This window comes from Acyrthosiphon pisum, chromosome X (genome assembly GCF_005508785.2).
Source record: "Acyrthosiphon pisum isolate AL4f chromosome X, pea_aphid_22Mar2018_4r6ur, whole genome shotgun sequence".
Lineage (NCBI taxonomy): Eukaryota > Metazoa > Arthropoda > Insecta > Hemiptera > Aphididae > Acyrthosiphon > Acyrthosiphon pisum.
In genome coordinates this window covers 19805982-19824132 of record NC_042493.1, presented here as the reverse complement: position 1 = coordinate 19824132, position 18151 = coordinate 19805982, and the positions used below count along the sequence as shown (strand labels likewise).

The 18151-nt window shown below is 33.5% G+C and overlaps 1 protein-coding gene across 1 annotated transcript; it reads left to right on the top strand.

Annotated features, from left to right (window-relative positions):
* Positions 1 to 9889: 9889 nt before the first annotated feature.
* Positions 9890 to 16892, top strand: LOC107882917 (putative nuclease HARBI1). Its single transcript, XM_016802062.1, has 4 exons — positions 9890 to 9961; positions 10184 to 10384; positions 10715 to 10747; positions 16134 to 16892. The coding sequence occupies exons 1-4, from the start codon at positions 9890 to 9892 to the stop codon at positions 16890 to 16892; spliced, it is 1065 nt and encodes a 354-aa protein (XP_016657551.1).
* Positions 16893 to 18151: the final 1259 nt, after the last annotated feature.

Genomic DNA, 18151 nt, shown 5'->3' with positions numbered 1-18151 from the left:
ATCGAAGCATTACTCCTTCTGGTAGACATTTTGTATACAGGATATAAAAAAAAAATAAATAAAAACAAACACCATTGTAAAACATTGGGCTTGGAAAAAAAATCGTATTTGCTGTGTCAGAAAATGTATATAATATAAAAAATGCATTAAGTACTTTACAACTAAACAATCTTGTGTGTTTTGCTCACACCCTTAATTTAATTGCACAGTCTGCATTAAGACAAGAATTCAGTCTTATTGATAAAGTTAAAGCGACTTAACAAATTAATTTAGGGGAAAAGCAAAAAAAAAAAACAAATGCTTCAAGGTGTTTCAACACCTTGGAACTCAACATTTTATATGCTACAACGCTTTGTTGGTTTGTAAGTAGCAATTAGACAATAAGCCCCAGACAGCTTAAACTCAGAGGAATGGTTAACTGTCAAAGAATTTGGCGAAGTTTTAAGCCCATTTGTTGAATCAACTAAAGCAGTCAGTGGCGAACAGTACATGGAAGCTTCATTGACAGTTGTCATAGTTCACGGTCTTCAAAATGTCTGTGAACTATTGAAAAAATGTAATTAATCACAAAGAACAAATCGTTTAATTCATAATTAATTTAGCTACTGGTATGATTGTATAAATGACAGAGGGGAAACATTGAAAAAATAATATTTTGGGTGTTCAATACCATGATATCTAGTTCAATAATAGTAATAAATTGTAAACGTAATACTGAGATATAACCTAACCTAACCGGGTAGCGTTATCTTCAGTTTACGGTCTGCCTTCGTGTTGTAAACTTACGGTCGAGCAAATAGCCGTCTAGTTAAAATTGTGTTAAATTAAATTTTTTTTTTTTTTCTATATTTGTTCATTGAAACGACCTCAAGGTCTTTGACAATGCTTATCACAAGTGGGTAGTAGATCATGTGATCTATTAATCTATGTATATATCACTATTTGCATGATACTACCCCCCTTCTCCAAGAGGAGACATGTGCGGTCTTAACTCCCAATGGAGTGGGACCTAGTTGGAAACCGGATGACGCAATCGGACGACAGCACGGGAAAATGGTGACTGCGTAGAATCACACACATTTTTTTGCACTTTGCTATGAATCGAACCGATGACTGTGTGAGTCGTAGTCAACTGCGTATCCACTGCGCCACTCCGGCCCCCATTAAATTATTTAAATAAAAAAAATCAACGAATTTTAAAATAAGGCATTCCAGTGTACGAATTATTAAAAATAGGGAAACCAAAAATACCAATATTCACACTAGGTGCCACAACATTGGGTAAGTGCGTGTTTCTGGATCCCCGATTTAAAAATTTACCATCTGTAAACAACGTTAGTATCATGGTTGAAATATACAAGGTTACCTACCTCAATCAAATATTTGATGATAAAAACAAAAATGCAGTGTAAAGGGAGCCAATAATAATCAAGTATATTTATAAGCGTGGGATTTTAAATTTATTAGCTTTTGTCGGCGTATTTTTGATGATAAGAAAAATGTATATTTGTGATATCCCTTTACGCAGTCATTTTGTTTCGTATGATAACAATCCGAGTCGATATGCAATAACCTGTATATTTCAACCATGATTAGAATGCTAAATTAATTGCAAAATTTAAATACTATAAAATATGAAACCATCGAATCCACTAGTCTATTATTTTATTTGACCAGATCTGAAGTTCTGGTACATAAAATATAGAATATTCAACATCTTTAGAAAGCTCATCTGGACTTCAAGAGAGACATTTTCATTTTGGGAAACTATTGATAAGCAAGTTACTACTATGCAACCGGTTGAAAGAAAAATTAATCACATAAATTCTCGAAAAAAGCATTACTTGGGTTAGATGGGTTCTCCATAAAATAAATTATTTTTCTCCCTAAAAAACTGGTTGTCACAAACATCGAAGAACAAGCAATTGTACAAAAATATACACCACATTCAAAACAAAAATTTTAAAAACCTCCCAAACCAAACCTGTTCTAGGGATAGTTTCACCAGATATACCAAAAGCCCCACCAAAAGCATTTAAGCATATTATTATGACACTACCTGGCGCCCTCTGATACTACTGGATACTGTTTCTTTGAACCGATACACATCACAAATTGAAACTTCAGTAGCATTAGAGCTCAACTTGAAATTGCAAAAAAATTAATGAAGTACTGCGTGCCTGAGTCCAGATCCAGACAACACAAAATTTTTTATTAAATTAACTAAATTGTATAGGCCAATATCATTACAAAAATACAATGTTCAAGATTTTCGAAAAAAGCATTGCAGATATACGGTTGAGATGGTTTCTCGATAAAATAAATTCTTGTTCTCCCTAACAAACTGGTTGTCACCAATATCGAAGCATATACAAGTATACAACAACCTACACGTCATTCAAAGCAAAAATTTTCAGAACAACCGAAACCAAACCAGTTCTAGGGGTAGTTTCCCTCGATATATCAAAATCATTTTAGCATATTATGATACTATCTGGCGCCCTGTGATACTACTCGATACCGTTTCTTTGCACCGATAAATATCAGAAATTGAAACTTCAGTATCATTAGAGCCCAGCTTGAAATCGCAGAAAATATTGATGAAGCACCGAGTCCAGATCCAGACAACAACAAACATTTTTAAATATTTAAAATTAACTAAATTATACAGACCAGTATGAATATCTTTACTAAATAGGTACCTAAAATGTAGAAAATTCACAAAAAAGCATTTTACTCGGTTGAGATGGTTTCTCGATAAAATAAATTCATTTTCTCCCTAACAAACTGGTTGTCGCAAACATCGAAGCACAAGCAAATAGGTATACAACAACCTACACGTCATTCAAACAAACATTTTCAGAACAACCGAAACCAAACCAGTTCTAGGGCTAGTTTTCCTCGATGTACCAAAAACATTTAACCATATTATGGTTTATGAAACTACCTACCTGGCACCCTCAGATACAACTATGGATAACAGAAACTATTGATGAAGCACCGAGTCCAGATCCAGACAATACCAACATTTTTTTAAATATATAAAATGAACTTAAATTGTACAACCTAATGTAACAGGTAAAATTGAATGTAATCGTACTATAAAGTATTGTTGTTGTTGTTATTATCATTGTTGTTGCGGCTTAAATAAAAAAAATAAAATTATGTAGGTATTTCGGTTTTTTATTTTATTTGATTGTAACAGTTTTAATTTTCAAATTACAATACTATATATAATAGCCGTTCACACATAGAAATTTCTTTAAGTAAAAACTGATCACCATTTAAGCATTTTTTTTAAATTATCAGGAATATTTATTTCTTCTACACTACTTGATTCTGGAGGTAAGAGTTTTCTTCTTGCTCTTAAAATTATTTTTCTTGTTGCTTCTACTGAAGGCATGTAAGGACGAGCAGTAATTGGAACTGTACTGTGAATGTCTTGAATAATTTGAGACGGTTTTTCCCTAGTCGATTTAGCTTTATAGTTTATATTTGCAATAGCTGTTTTTACAATTAAACGGCTCGCATCTGGTGCGTGATTAATATTTAAAGGAACTTTACCTCGAATTATATGTTTCCCATTTGTCAAAAGTGTAACCATTCGCGCATTACAATAGTCAAAATCATTTTTTTCTTTTTTATGACTACGTTTTTCACATTCCCAATAAAACACATTTTCACGTTGCTTATTTTTAATCATGACATAACCATTATAAAATAGTTTATTTTTGATTATTTTAATATCAATTTGTTCCATTTGTTCACCACAACTCACGACACTACAATAAACATTCGCGACAGACACTTTACAACTGAATAAAATGATCTAATCTTATTGATGTATGGGATGCCGTGAGGGATGCTAAGAATGTGGCAAAACCGGTGCAGACGGCACTCGCTGAAAACATGAACGCTTTCAGTCAAGCGAGAAGCGCACGAAAGTAGCGCCAGAACGTGGCGGAGAAGCTGAAGGACGCAGCAAGCAACGCGGGGCCCCACGCGTCAACCACGAGTGCTGTACAGGCCGAAGACGGCAGCATAAAGTTGGCAAAAGAATTCAGCTCGCTGAGGGACGAAGTCGGCGAACTCAGCAAGGTGGTGAGAGAACAAGTGGACAAAAAGCCCTCCGACCGGGGGACCAGCAAAGAACCTACCATCCAGGAAAGCCAGCCCGGAACATGGACAGAAGTAGTTAAGCGAAACAAAAAGGCGAAGCCCATGCCCATCGGGAAGTCCGATGATCGCGCACCCGCAACCAAGAGCGCAACCGCCCGGCCTCGGGTGAGAACGCGCCCGTCAGCGATCCTCGTAACCATAGACATATTAACTAATGGACCGCGCATTCCACCCCCCCCCTGCCTATGTATTCTTCACTCATCATAGTATGAGAGAGACAGCAATACATCTTGGAAAAAATCATGGAATAATATATTACACAAATTTATATTCCATGAATGTTATCTTAATATATTATAATCTATGATTATGGTATTATTTGATTTGACTGATATATACACGATTAAAGATAGTACTATCTATAGCCGTGGATATATATAATGAATAATGATAAGTTATCAAATATAACAATTTACATTTGGAAAAATAAAATTGTTTCATTTTTTTTTCCATGCACTTCCAACTTATATTTCTATCTCTTTTGCTTGATGTCCACCCCAGACTTCTCTCTCTATGAGCGGTCCATAAGTTAATATGTCTATGCTCGTAACCGTCGGAGCTGATGAGTTCCCGGAGCTGTCCAAGAAAATTCGCGGCGGGGTGAACCACGATATCATTGGAAATAGTGTGGTAGGCATGCGTCAGGCCAAGTCTGGCGGCCTGCTAATTGAAGTCCGCGGTGACCAGACCCAGATCGAAGCTGTCCGCGCCGAAGTGGCGAAGTCTGCGGGTCCCGAGACCGAGGTGCGCACCCTCCAACAAAGGGCTCTGATCGAAGTTCGCGACCTCGACCAGTGGACCAGCTCCAAAGAGGTTCTCGATGAAATGTGCAGATCCACCGGTGTTGGCCAGGAGGCTGTAAAAGTGATAAGCCTAAGAAAGAGATTCGGCGACTCCCAGATGGCACTGGTATCCCTCCCGTTAAGTGACTCGCGTGGATTGGTCAGCTCCGGCCGACTGCTGGTTGGCATGGTCAACTGCAGAGTTAGGATGGCTGAACCAAAAGTCAGGTGTTTCCACTGCCTCGCTTACGGGCACACGTCGAATGCATGCGATGGCCCGGACAGAACGGAGTGCTGCCGGCGCTGTGGAGAGACCGGCCACAAGGCGGCCAGTTGCAGTGTCACTGACCCCATGGTTAGCGCCTTTGCCAGGGTGGTGCAAGGGTCCAAATCTATGCCAAGCGCTGGATCATATCGCTCAGGTGGAGCGACGGAGGACCTAAGCACACCCAAATGATTTGTGTTTTGCAAATAAACGTCGGTGTATGCAGGGCATCGCAAGAACTCGCGCTTGCGACCGCCAACGCAAAAGAAGCAGATGTGCTAATAATCTGCGAGCAACACCGCGACCGCGGGGAGGACAATGGATGGTTCCCCGACGCGAACGGCAGAGCAGCCATCGCCGTTCTGAGCAGCATCTCGGTCGATGCAATCGGCCAGCCATCGCCTGGCTTCAGATGGCTGGAGATAAAAGGCTATAGGCTCTACAGCTGTTACATTTCACCAAATGTAACATTTTTAGAGTTCGAGGCCTTCTTGGTAGGGCTCGAAGCCAGCGTGAGGACAGCCACCGGACCTGTGGTGGTGTCTGGTGACTTCAACTCCAAGTCCCCGGAGTGGGGCAGCCCCAGGGAGGACCGTAGAGGACGAGCCCTGGCGGATCTAATCGCAGCTCTAGGTCTCGCCGTCCGGAACGAGGGTGGCCAGCCCACATTTGTTAGGGGTGCGTCGGAGTCGCATCTCGACCTGACACTGGCAACGCAAGCGGCAATAGGAAGTATTACGGATTGGGCTGTAATGGAGGAAGAAACTCTGAGCCTACATAGGTACATTTGGTTTAACATAACCACCACTCGTGGTCAACAGCGAGAGCAAGCAAAGAAGGGCTGGGCGTACAGCAAGTTTGACCACCAGAAGCTGAAAGACAAAATGCACAGCGGGGCACCAAGCCCTCCCATCGACGCTCCCAGCATGTGTAAACAAGCCGTCAAATGGCTAACTGAAGCATGCGATGCATGCATGCCCCGCGTCTCCGGGAAATCCAAGAGACGCCCAGCGTTCTGGTGGAACGACGACATTGCGGAACAGCGCAAGGCGTGTGTCAAGGCAAGAAGGTCGTACACCCGCAAGCGCAAGAAGGCAGGCGAAGCCGGAAGTGCCAGGGAAAAGGAAACTTACAAGCAGCATAGGAAAACACTGTCGGTGAAAATAACAGCTGCTAAAGATAGAAACTGGAGCGAACTATGCGGCCAGGTGGATGGTGACCCATGGGACACCCCGTATAGGATAGTTATGAAGAGGCTGGCTCGTAGAAAGCCAATACCAGGACTCGAAATCCCGGGCCGCCTCGACTCGATAGTCGACACGCTCTTCCCGCGCAGGCCCGCAACCGGGAGAACGATTGCAACGGTCAGCGAAGAGGAGCTCCAACGCGCACTCTTCACAGAGACCGAAGTAAAAGCGGCAGCACGGGGCCTACCGAATGGGAAGGCACCCGGACCGGACGGCGTACCTAACGAAGTACTCAAGACGGCAGTGGGAGCGCATCCGTGGTACTTCAAGGAGGTCTTCAACGGATGCTTAAGAAGTGCCTGCTTCCCGCCGGAGTGGAAAACGGCAAGACTTGTGCTGCTACACAAGCCAGGTAGACCACTCGACAACCCGTCTGCATACAGACCCCTGTGCATGCTGGATACGATGGGCAAGTTATTCGAGAAGCTGTTAACGCAGCGACTTCGAGAACGGGTAACCAACCAGAAAATCAGTACGGTTTCAAGGAGGGTAGATCGACACTGGATGCTATGGCGAAGCTACAAACCGTAATACGGAACGCAAACGGTCGTACCAGTGCGTACAATCGATATGTCGGCATGCTGACATTGGACGTCCAAAATGCGTTCAATAGCGCTTCCTGGACTGCCATCATCAAGGCTTTGGAAAGAACTGACACCCCGAAGTACCTGCAGAACGTTCTCGGTCAGTACCTATACAGTACCTTATACAGGCGCATAATAGTAGAAAGGTCGGACGGCGCGCCAAGCGTAATTGAGATGAGCTGCGGAGTTCCACAGGGCTCAGTGCTGGGACCAGACCTGTGGAATCTAATGTTTGACGGACTGCTGAGCATAGAACTACCCGCCGACACGGAGTTGATTGCATTCGCGGACGACGTGGCCATCGAATATACCTTCTATAATCATGTAGATTCTCAACATGTTATTTACCTACCGTCACATTTTCGTCACTAGTTCATCACTAAAGATCAGCGGTTCTCAAACTGTCGTACGCGAAAGACTACATGGTGGTACACGTAAGGCCAAATGGTGGTAGAACGGAAAATTAAAAATAAATATTCGATTCTGATCTCATGGAACATTTGTTATTTAATTTATATCTTATTTTAAAAAACTAATGACTAAAAACTATTTTACTGTCATATTATTAAAAATAAATGTAATTAACTAAAAACTATGAAATAATTAAAAAAATAAAAATAAAATATTTAATTGTACTATTTGGATTGTTTCATTTTTAGTCATTAGTGGTACATGACTGATAAATAATACACCCACAGATATAAATAATAAACTAGATTGCTAAGTAATGATATGATATGAAGTTATTATCCGCCATTTTGAGTAGGTCAAATGCATGCCAAAATCCCCCCAAAATTTGAATTCTTGTTTAAAATATTTGAAATGTAATTTTTTTCGTCATTGATATTCATTTTTGTCACAATAAATTATGATTGTATATTTTCAAAAATACATTTTTTGAATAAAATATTTATGTAATATATAATTATTTAAATGTATGATTTAAAGTTTTATACAATAAAGGAATTATTTGTTAAAACCAGTCTGTTGTTCTTTAACATATATTATATATTATTGCCTTTATAAATATAATATATACTATAACCTATCTATAATATATATTATTACCCAATGTATATTATTACTTGTTATTTTTTTAAACTTTTTTCATAGAAACAGGTACAATTAATAACTGACAACTGCGACAACCCGATTTTAAATTCACTGACAGACAATGTGCTTTATTATATAGCAGGATATGTAATAAAAAAATTATTACCAGTACTCACCTGTGAAAAATGCATCAAAGCAGTGACAGATGATTCATATGTGCAAGATCATACATACTGTACAGTAGAGAATGAATCATTCAAAAGTCTCACAAGAATGAAGAACAGAGGAGGCTTAGAATTAGCATCAGAAAGTGTTTTCAGAGTTATCAAAACCATTGAAGCATACTTTAAGTCTGTAGTTTCTGATAAACAGCAATATTGATGTCTAAGAATGTAGATACTAAAATAATCCTCTGAGTTCAAAATACATTAGTATTATCGGCAACTCTTTTTCCTGAAAGTAAAGATTGTTGGTATGTAACAGACATACATGCAAGACCTCACAAAATTAAATTAAATAACCTAATTTCACACACATATTTAAATATAAGATTACACTCTTACAGCAAAATATTAACTTCTTCAATAATGAAGGTGGCTAGCAAAAGACAGAAGCTTCATAAAACTATTCTATTTTATAACATGTAAAAGTATTTATTTTTTATATTGTGTAACATTGTTTTAATTTGTCAAAATACCAATATACCTATTTCCTAGTTAAGAAACTGTTTTATTAAATAAAATAGTATCTACAGAATAGTATTATAATACACTTACCTAATTTATATGTTTATATACAAATTATAAACATAACATAAAATTATTTAACAGATCAACATCAAAATAGTAAATTAATTAGACAACAATAATTTCTAAATTGTTTAGCAAACGTCAAATAATAAAATAAATTTGTTACCTTCGCACATTTTAAAATTTAAAATTTAAAAACATTTATTTATTACTGTCTAAATCAGAAATCAGTGAAAACTGAGATATTGGGTTATCAAAATTATAACATGATAAGATACGAATGACCTACTAGTAATGGCGGATGTGTGGCTTCAAACGTTTATACGGTCAGTATAAGGAACCTAGCAATCTAGTTTATTATCTATACCTGTGAATACACCTAAGTGGTACGCAAAAAAAAAGTTTGAGAACCGTTAAGAGGTTAGAGAACCGTATAGATAATCATGTCGGCTCTTTGGATTCGGCTAAAATCATGTCGGCTCATGGATTTTTCGGCTCTTTGGATTCGGCTAAAAAGTTTTCGGCTAATTTGATTCGGCCCATTGTCCGCCTCCCGTTATATGATGTTATCAGCCAATATACCTATTTATAAATTGAAACATCCTGATGTTCGCAATTTTCTTTTTAAACACACAGGCCAAACCATTCCAGATGAATCCACAATAAGAAAATATTACGTGAGTAATTGTTACAACGACACAATTAATAATATAAGGGCTTATTTAAAAGATAAAAAATTATGGATAAGTATTGACGAAACTACGATAGACTAACGAAACTAACGTAGAAGGCCGATTTGTTGCTAAAGTAGTCATTGGCACTTCAGAACTTGGGTGCCCCGGAAAAACTTTTTTATTTAATATGGAATTATTGGAAAAAACAAACAATAGTACAATTGTGAAATTTTTTGACAAAACCATGTGTTTATTATATCCAGAGGGAGTTAAACACTATGATATTCTATTATTTGTCAGTGACGCAGCGCCTTATATGGTCAAAGCCGGGAAAAATATTAAAGCTCTATTCGATAATGGAACATGTCACATGTTTGTCACATGGCCTACATAGGGTTGCGGAAGAAGTGCGAAGACATTTTCCAAAAGTAGATGCTTTAATATCAAATATTAAAAAAATATTTGTAAAATGTTCATCTCGAGTACTAAAATTTAAAGAAATAGCGCCAGAAGTTCTTATGCCACCTCAACCAATATTAACTAGGTGGGGTACATGGTTAATGGCAACTATATATTATTGTGAATATTACAAATTAATTAAATCCGTTAATGGAATTTGATAAATTGCTGTTGCAATTGAAAATGCACAGACATTATTAGCCGATAATAGTTTGGAATTTGATCTAGCATTTATAAATGCTAACTATGGTAACTTACCGAAATATATAACAACTTTAGAAACATCTGGATTATTGTTGGCTGATGCAGTCGGTATTATTGAAAAATTAAGGAACGAAATCGGAATAGATAAAAGTAAAATGGAGGAAACCATATATCAAAAATTTGAAAATGTAATTGAAAAAAATAAAGGATATATAGCAATGAAAAATATTTCAAATATTTTGGAAAGAAATACAACAACTCGAGACGACATATCTGAAGAACAGCTGATGATATGGCATATATGAAGTTTGCCCCAATGACTTCTTGTGACGTTGAGCGAAGTTTTTCAGTATACAAAACGACACTCACAGATAACCGTAGAAGATTTTTATTTGAAAATATTAAGCATCATGTTATTGTTCAGTGTAATAATAATATTATAAATTAGGTAAAAAAAATAAAAAATACATTTAAACTCTATAATTAATAATTATTAATTAACATATAACATTTTTCAGGCTAAAAAAGAAGATAAACGAGAAGACAAAAAAGTTTTTTTTTTATTGTATATATTTAAATATTTTTTTTATAAGATAAATTTTTTATAAATTTTAAGTTTTAATAATATTATACACACACAAAACTGTTCAAAATTTTGTTTTTATCGAATTTAATAACATTTTTAATGTTTTTAGTGCATTTTTTTGATAGTAAAGCATTTTTTTAAGGCATAAGGTCGTATTTTTTAAGGACATTTTTCTTATTTTTTAAGACATTAAGTCCGTTTCCTGGTTATTATTCATTATCAGCAGCATTACTTAGAATAACTGCTATTCTAATAAAATGTCTGTTAATTAAATAACTGTTCTCATATGTGTTCTCAAATATTAAAATCACCGACAACTGTTCAGTATTCAACTGTTGTTATTGTTGCCTGTTAAATGTTAATTGTTATTTTATTTCATTTTGATAATTTATATACTAAATTATATACTTATTAAACAATAGTAAGGTTAATATATTTAGTATGTTTGTATTAGTAGGTAATTAGATATGTTTATTATAGTTTGTTAAGTCAGATAATATATTGATGTTAAAATGTTATTTAATTAATAGTAATTTATTACCTACTGTTTCTTTCTTTGACAGTTAAATACAATTTTGATATGTTACCGGCAAAGTGTTGAATATAGGCATTATATACATTTCCTAGGCATTCTATATAGTTCCTTAAACTATTTGGCAATGTATTAAATTTGAATGTTAATTTATATTATGTCTAGGAAATCTATAGATTTACCAGGATTTTTATAGAATGCCAATACTATGTTAGGTAATGTATTAAATCAAAATATGTTTATTATTATTTATTGGTTATTATTCATTTATTACAGCATACAGATGATGAATGGCATTTCGAACTGCATAAAATATTATTCTTTACGCACAAACATTTTTTGGATTGACACTTTGTCTTGCATGTGCATTTTATAAAACCTTGTCCAGTTCCTGTAGATTGTTGAGTTGCAATTGTGCGTAAAGCAAATGTATTTTCTCTTAGAACTTGGTCAATTGTTATTAAATTTTTTTGGCATATTGAAAATTGAGATCTTGAATATAAAGATTTTAAAAGCCCTTCCTTAGTCCCTAATCTATAATACCCATCAACTGTTACCTGCAAAAATATTTTTATGATCTTAAAATAATAAAATATAAACGGTTGAATCACTATATTATAATATGTATTATTTTATGTTTACCTCTATAACAACAGCTAAAATATTTCGAGCATCTCAGCGACCTTTGTCCACATCGGGAACTGGAACTCTAACTGTGGAATGGGACATTGGGTTTGTAGCTATTATGACACGCAAAATATTTTCATATATGATTCGGGAACAATAAAAACCAGCCACATAAATTATGATAAAGTGTTGCATAAACTATCTCGAACTGTAAGATAAAATCAGTACCAACAGCGAAGGTAAAAATTCACAACCGTTTATATAGAGTTCAGAGTGCCATCTTTTTTAATAACACAACATCAGGAGAATATAGTATAATGGTACGAGATAATATGAACGGTTGGTTTCTCATTAACAATGAAAATGTGGAGAAAAGTCCATGGCTGAACAATTCAAAAAATGCTCACATATTATTATTAGAAGAGAAATAATATATAATTATAGAATAGATTATCAATATAGAATTAATGTCTCTTGCTTCAGAAAAATAGCTGAAATCTCCAAAAAAAACTTCGGAGAAGTAAAACAAGTCTTCTGTGCTTTACTTTAAATGGATTGGAGTACTTGAATTTTGAGGTAAATAAAGAATTGAAATCAATATCAAAATTCTGTGCTTAGTAGGTGCAAGAGAGAGTATAAAGAAAGTTCCTGTTAAAATTGTGGTAAATAAAGAAGTGAAATCAAACCTCAAAATTCTGTGCTAAAACTTAATTGACTATTGAAGAAAATTGCATGTCATAGCGCGGCTACCAAACTAGTCTATTATTAGAATACTGGAATTAATTTTGGAAATCAGATGTCTTGATAAAGTAATTAATAATAATAAACATTGCGACGATGCGCGACGCTGGTACTTACGTTCCTACTATGACTCAACAAAAAATGAACTCACTTGCGATTCCACCTCCCTACTAACCCCACGGGAGCACGTCAATGTACGGGGCGCTAGTGTTGTAATGCCTAGGGGTGGAAAAATGGTAAGTCCGCCCCTGCTTAGGCGTCTTATTCTATCTAAGCCATTACGTTGACGTCTATCATGTTATCAGATTATTTTGATAAAAAGAAGAACATCATTAACGGGCCACTCGTTGCAGGGTGACCGTAGAGAGGGAATATTGTGGTGATGGCAGCGGTATTAGAATATTTTTCTTTTAACTTTTAACCCTACACTGGTTTTATTTGAAAATAACGGTCTTTTTTCATATTTATTCATTAACGCGCATTGTAGACATTTGTCAACATACCAAGTAAACAAACATTTCGAATTTCTCTGTTATCAAAGTTTCAACGTTTACCGACGTTATAGTATTTCTCCGAGTCTCCGCCAATCAGCACGTCGGAAGCGCTAGCGTTACGCGAAAAGGGTAACGCTCGAATAACGCTCGAAAAAAATTCACTGCCCAAACGGAAAAGTCTGAACGCCACATAAGATGTTTTCACATCAAAAATAATAATAATAATAATAATAATTATAAATAAATAAATATAGTAATAATAATAATATATATATATTATATATGCAAAGAAAAAAATTAATATAATAATAAAAATAAAATAATAAATAATAAAAATATTAAAAAACATAATGTTTTTTTATATAACTCCTTAATTGAGTGTCAGTCGAGTAAAAGTCTGTTGGTTTGCTTTCTAAGTTATTAGTCTGTATAGTAAATATATGTCTTTTATGTTGAATGTTACTGTTTGTATTTGTTGGTTGTTGGTTGTTGGGTTGTAATATTAGGTCAGTAAGTTCGTCAATTGTTAAGGTTGAGTCATTTTTTTTAGTAATTAATGTTTGTAATTTTTTCTGTAAGAGTTGTTTGTAACTGTGTAAATGGTTAGTGTAGTCAATGTGTATTTGTTCTGGAGTCGTTGTAAGTGTTATTGTTATGTTGTTAATTAATTTTTTGATAAACTGATATTTTTTTATAAATTTTTTAATAATGTAATTTTTATCGCATGATGTCTTTATTTCATGTAATTTACAAAAGACTATTGTTGGAAGCTGAAAAAGATGACAAAACACAATTAAATAAATTATTTGAATTTGTGAATCGTGATTATTGCCACTTACTCCATGAAACAAAGCATTCCCAATATATTTTACATCGGTTATATTAAGAATTTTGCTTGCCGTTGAATTTTTATTTGTATTTTTATAAATAGTTATTTTTTGAAGATCATCTATGTAATATATTGTTTTATTATTTATTTGATTGATTTGGACTAACTGTTTTTCGTTTAAATTATTTAATATTATTTTAAGTGATGTTTTTGATGCGATGAAACGTATATTCAACACCGCCATTATTATTTTGATATGATTAAAAATGTTACCAAGCTAAAATGAAAAAAAAAAAAGTGTTATAAAAGTGCAGTCAAGACGGATTCAGTTAGGACATAGCGTAAAAGTATTAACAAGTACCGTATTGTACTGTTGTGAGACAGTAGAATGTTCATTATACATATATAATGCACAAACTACATACAATTCAATTTTCTCTTCTTGAAATATACTGTATTCAATTACAGAATCATCGTCAATTAACACATCAAATGATTGGTAATCTTTAATATCTGGATATCTGTTAAATTATACATTTTACGTTGATTATTAATTTTTTTATTTTTTACTATTTGAAATTTAATATTTTAATTAATTATTGTTTTAAAATATACGTCATACTTACAACACAGGTGTATGGTGATCATTAATGGTTGCATAATGATGCCACCATTTATCCATTACATTAATAAACTTCATAAATTCAAAATCAAGAGATTTTAAAACATTGTTATTTAATAATTCTTTCATATTAATTAAAAATGTATCATCCCTTATGAATATTTGTGTTTGAATGATAAATATATGTATATTATTTTTAAGGATAGATAATTTTATTAATTTAGATTTGCTTTCAATAATTTGTTTGAAAAGATCACTGTATAATAATAAAAATATATATTTTAATATATAATTATATTAATATAATTAATATTTTTATACTTACTCATCAGTAGATGGAATGGAGTTATAATGAAATAATGTGGTGTTCTTTAAATCTAAATCGGATACGGTTGTTGACTCTATTGAAGAAAAAATGAAATTTTGTGCGTTGTTGTTTGGTGGAGTTTGAAAAAAATTTAAAAATTGATTGTTTTTTAATGGATTATGTAAGTTTGCCGGAAAATTGTTTGAACATTTTAAAAATTTACAATAATATTGAATTGATTTGCCATGACATAATTTAATTGAATCTTTGACTAAATTATTAATTTTTTTTTTCCAATTTTTTTAGAGAATGAAGACTGAACATAGTTTTTTACGAGGATTCTGATGCTTTCTGAGTCATTATCTACAATAGTGTCCACCTCATTTTTGGATTCTATATAAGAAATTAAATTGCTTACATCTGTGTATCGTGATAAGTTCTGTAAATATAATTTGTATATTATTATTATTGTTGTATTGCTATTTTTTTACTTTTTACATACTTTAAAATTATTGTTCATTTCAGATAAAATGGCGCCCCTTTGGTTCAATAAAATGTAGTTCAGATGTTCCAAATTTGTGAATCTACAATCGAAACTTTTCAAATAATAATATAAGGCCTCTATATTTGTACTTTTTAATGTCTTAATGGCCATAGCTATTTTTGCTATTAGGTCCTATAAATTATTAAGATAAATTAATAACAAATACCAATAAAGTTAAGATAGTGACGTAGGAATATAACAGTTTTACTTTATTCGCTACATAAGGCCTTTTTATTAGCCTTGGCAAATGTGCAGTGTTTATATGGTTTATAAGTGTCATTTCAAAAATAAATTGTTGTTGGCAGAATGGGCACATAATTTTTAAAAAATGTATAGTCCTTGATGTCCGATCGGAATCATCATAATTTGTGGTGTCAGGCGGAACAATACGTACTGTAAAAATAAAAACATCAATTTAAATACCACCAAACAGTTTGGACTCCAACAACTCGACTCCAACATCCTAAGATAGCCAAGATGGGTGATAACAGGTACACGATGTTTAGCAAACGTTTGTGGGCGCTGTTAGCATTGCAACTTAAATCGTACAGCGCTACGACGTTTTGAAACATTGAATGCACAGTGGGTGGCTAAGTCGTAGTACAATATTTCGATTTTTAATGAATTTTAAATCGAATCGTTTCTACCGCAATAGTCGCCTACCCAGTCCGCCCCGATTCAGTTTCCATCTGATGATGAAATCCCTTTAATAAGAGCTCAATTTTATGAAAAATATCATATACACGGTGTTGTAGGGTGCATTGATTGCACCCACATTTATATTGCGTCAGTACCTGATGATCCTATTCATAGAGAATATATGTATGTCAACCGGAAAAATGAACATTCTATTAACGTTCAATTGATTTGTGATGCCTCATGTCGAATAATAAATGTAAATTCTAAATTCCCAGGATCGACACATGACTCATTTATTTGGAAAAATAGTGAAATAAGGAATTATTTAAAAGACAAATATGAAGAAGGAACTTTTAAGTCTTGGCTGTTAGGAGATAAAGGTTATCCATTAGAGCCATTTCTTATGGTACCTTTCCAAGAAAATGAAATTCAACCACATTCAAAAGAAGAAAATTACAATAGAATCCACAAAAAGACTAGGTCAATTATAGAAAGAGTTAATGGGCAGCTGAAGGGACGTTTCCGTTGTTTAATTAAGCATCGCATGTTACATTATCGTCCACAATTTGTCTCATTAATAACAATCGCATGTTGTGTTCTTCATAACATGTGTAAACAAGCAAATTTGGCTGATTTAGATTTACATGAAGAACTTGATATTGAATATGAAAGACCAATTCCAATAAATGTAAATGAAGAAATTGGTAGAGGGCGTAATTCTTTTCATAGACTAGGACAGCAAATTAGAAGTCAAATTGTAAATCAATTGCGTTAAATGTGTAGACCTTATACTGATATGTATAAGGAATAATGGTTAAATTGTATATTTTTTTTTTTAAACAAATCAGTGAGTATATTTTAACTGAATTAAACTTTATAATACTTTTAAGAAAAATAGAAAATGATATAATTATAACAACGAAATAAAAAATGTAATACTTTTAACAGTTTTAAAAATGTAAATTAATTTAAATAAGTCTTCATTTCATTTAGGAAAATATCATGTCTAATCTAAATGCATATTATGTGAAAAAAAAATATATATAAAACTATTTATCTTTCCTAAGTGTTTCTAATATATTTGTTGCTGTTAAAACTAATGTCTCTAGTGCAACTGCCTTTCTCATTTCAATTTTCAACATTTGCTCCAACTTATCAACATTTGATAGTCAATTTCAGTTTTCTCTGAAAAACATTAATTTTTCAAAAAATAATTAAATAATCAACACACAAATACTAACTAAAAATTAAAAAAAAAATATCATTAGTAAATGTTAGTTAAGTATATATTATTTTAATTGATAATTTATATTTATATTTTGGGACTGCCGTATGAATTATACTCACTTTTACCTTGTTTAGTTTTTTTTCTTAAAATGTTTTCTTGTTCGTTCATCTAGAAAGATTATAATAATATATTAATTGATTATAATTTAATTAATGTATTAAAATAATTTTATACCTCTGGGAAATCAAAAACCAATACATTTTCTGGCACTGGTTCACAAATATCTTCAATATTTGGGCTAGAATGACTTATATCCTATAAATCATAACAATTATTAAAAAAAAAATAAAATACACAATCACGTTATTATTGTATGGTTACTGGTTGTGGAGAATTATTTGGTGTATCATTTTCAATTCCATCTTCACGATTTAAAATAAAAACCTAGGTAAAATAAACGTTGTTGGTAACAATATATTTTAATTAAAAAATAAGTTAAAATAAAAATGACATTACTTCACTATCTATCTGAATTACTGGATTCATTACTTCGGCTTGTTGGTTGCATATGTTTATTACCTAAACATTAAATTTGATTCAATTAAAAATACTTAAATATATATATACTTATAGGCATATGCCAATAGGATTCATCTGTTACTTTTTTTTTAACGCAAGGTGAACTAAATTCATGTACTCTTTTGTGTCCTTCAATCATAATTTCTCCGATAATACCAACTATTCTTTCTTCCAATTCGGATAATTTTTCTTTTGATGCTTCTCCTCCCCCGGTAGCTCTATAAGAA

Coding starts and splice junctions, on each gene's coding strand:
- LOC107882917 (XM_016802062.1), top strand. CDS start 9,890: ATGGAACATGTCACATGTTTGTCACATGGCCTACATAGGGTTGCGGAA. Junction 9,962..10,183: donor TGCGAAGACATTTTCCAAAA/GTAGATGCTTTA, acceptor GAAAATGCACAG/ACATTATTAGCCGATAATAG. Junction 10,385..10,714: donor TATATCAAAAATTTGAAAAT/GTAATTGAAAAA, acceptor AACATTTTTCAG/GCTAAAAAAGAAGATAAACG.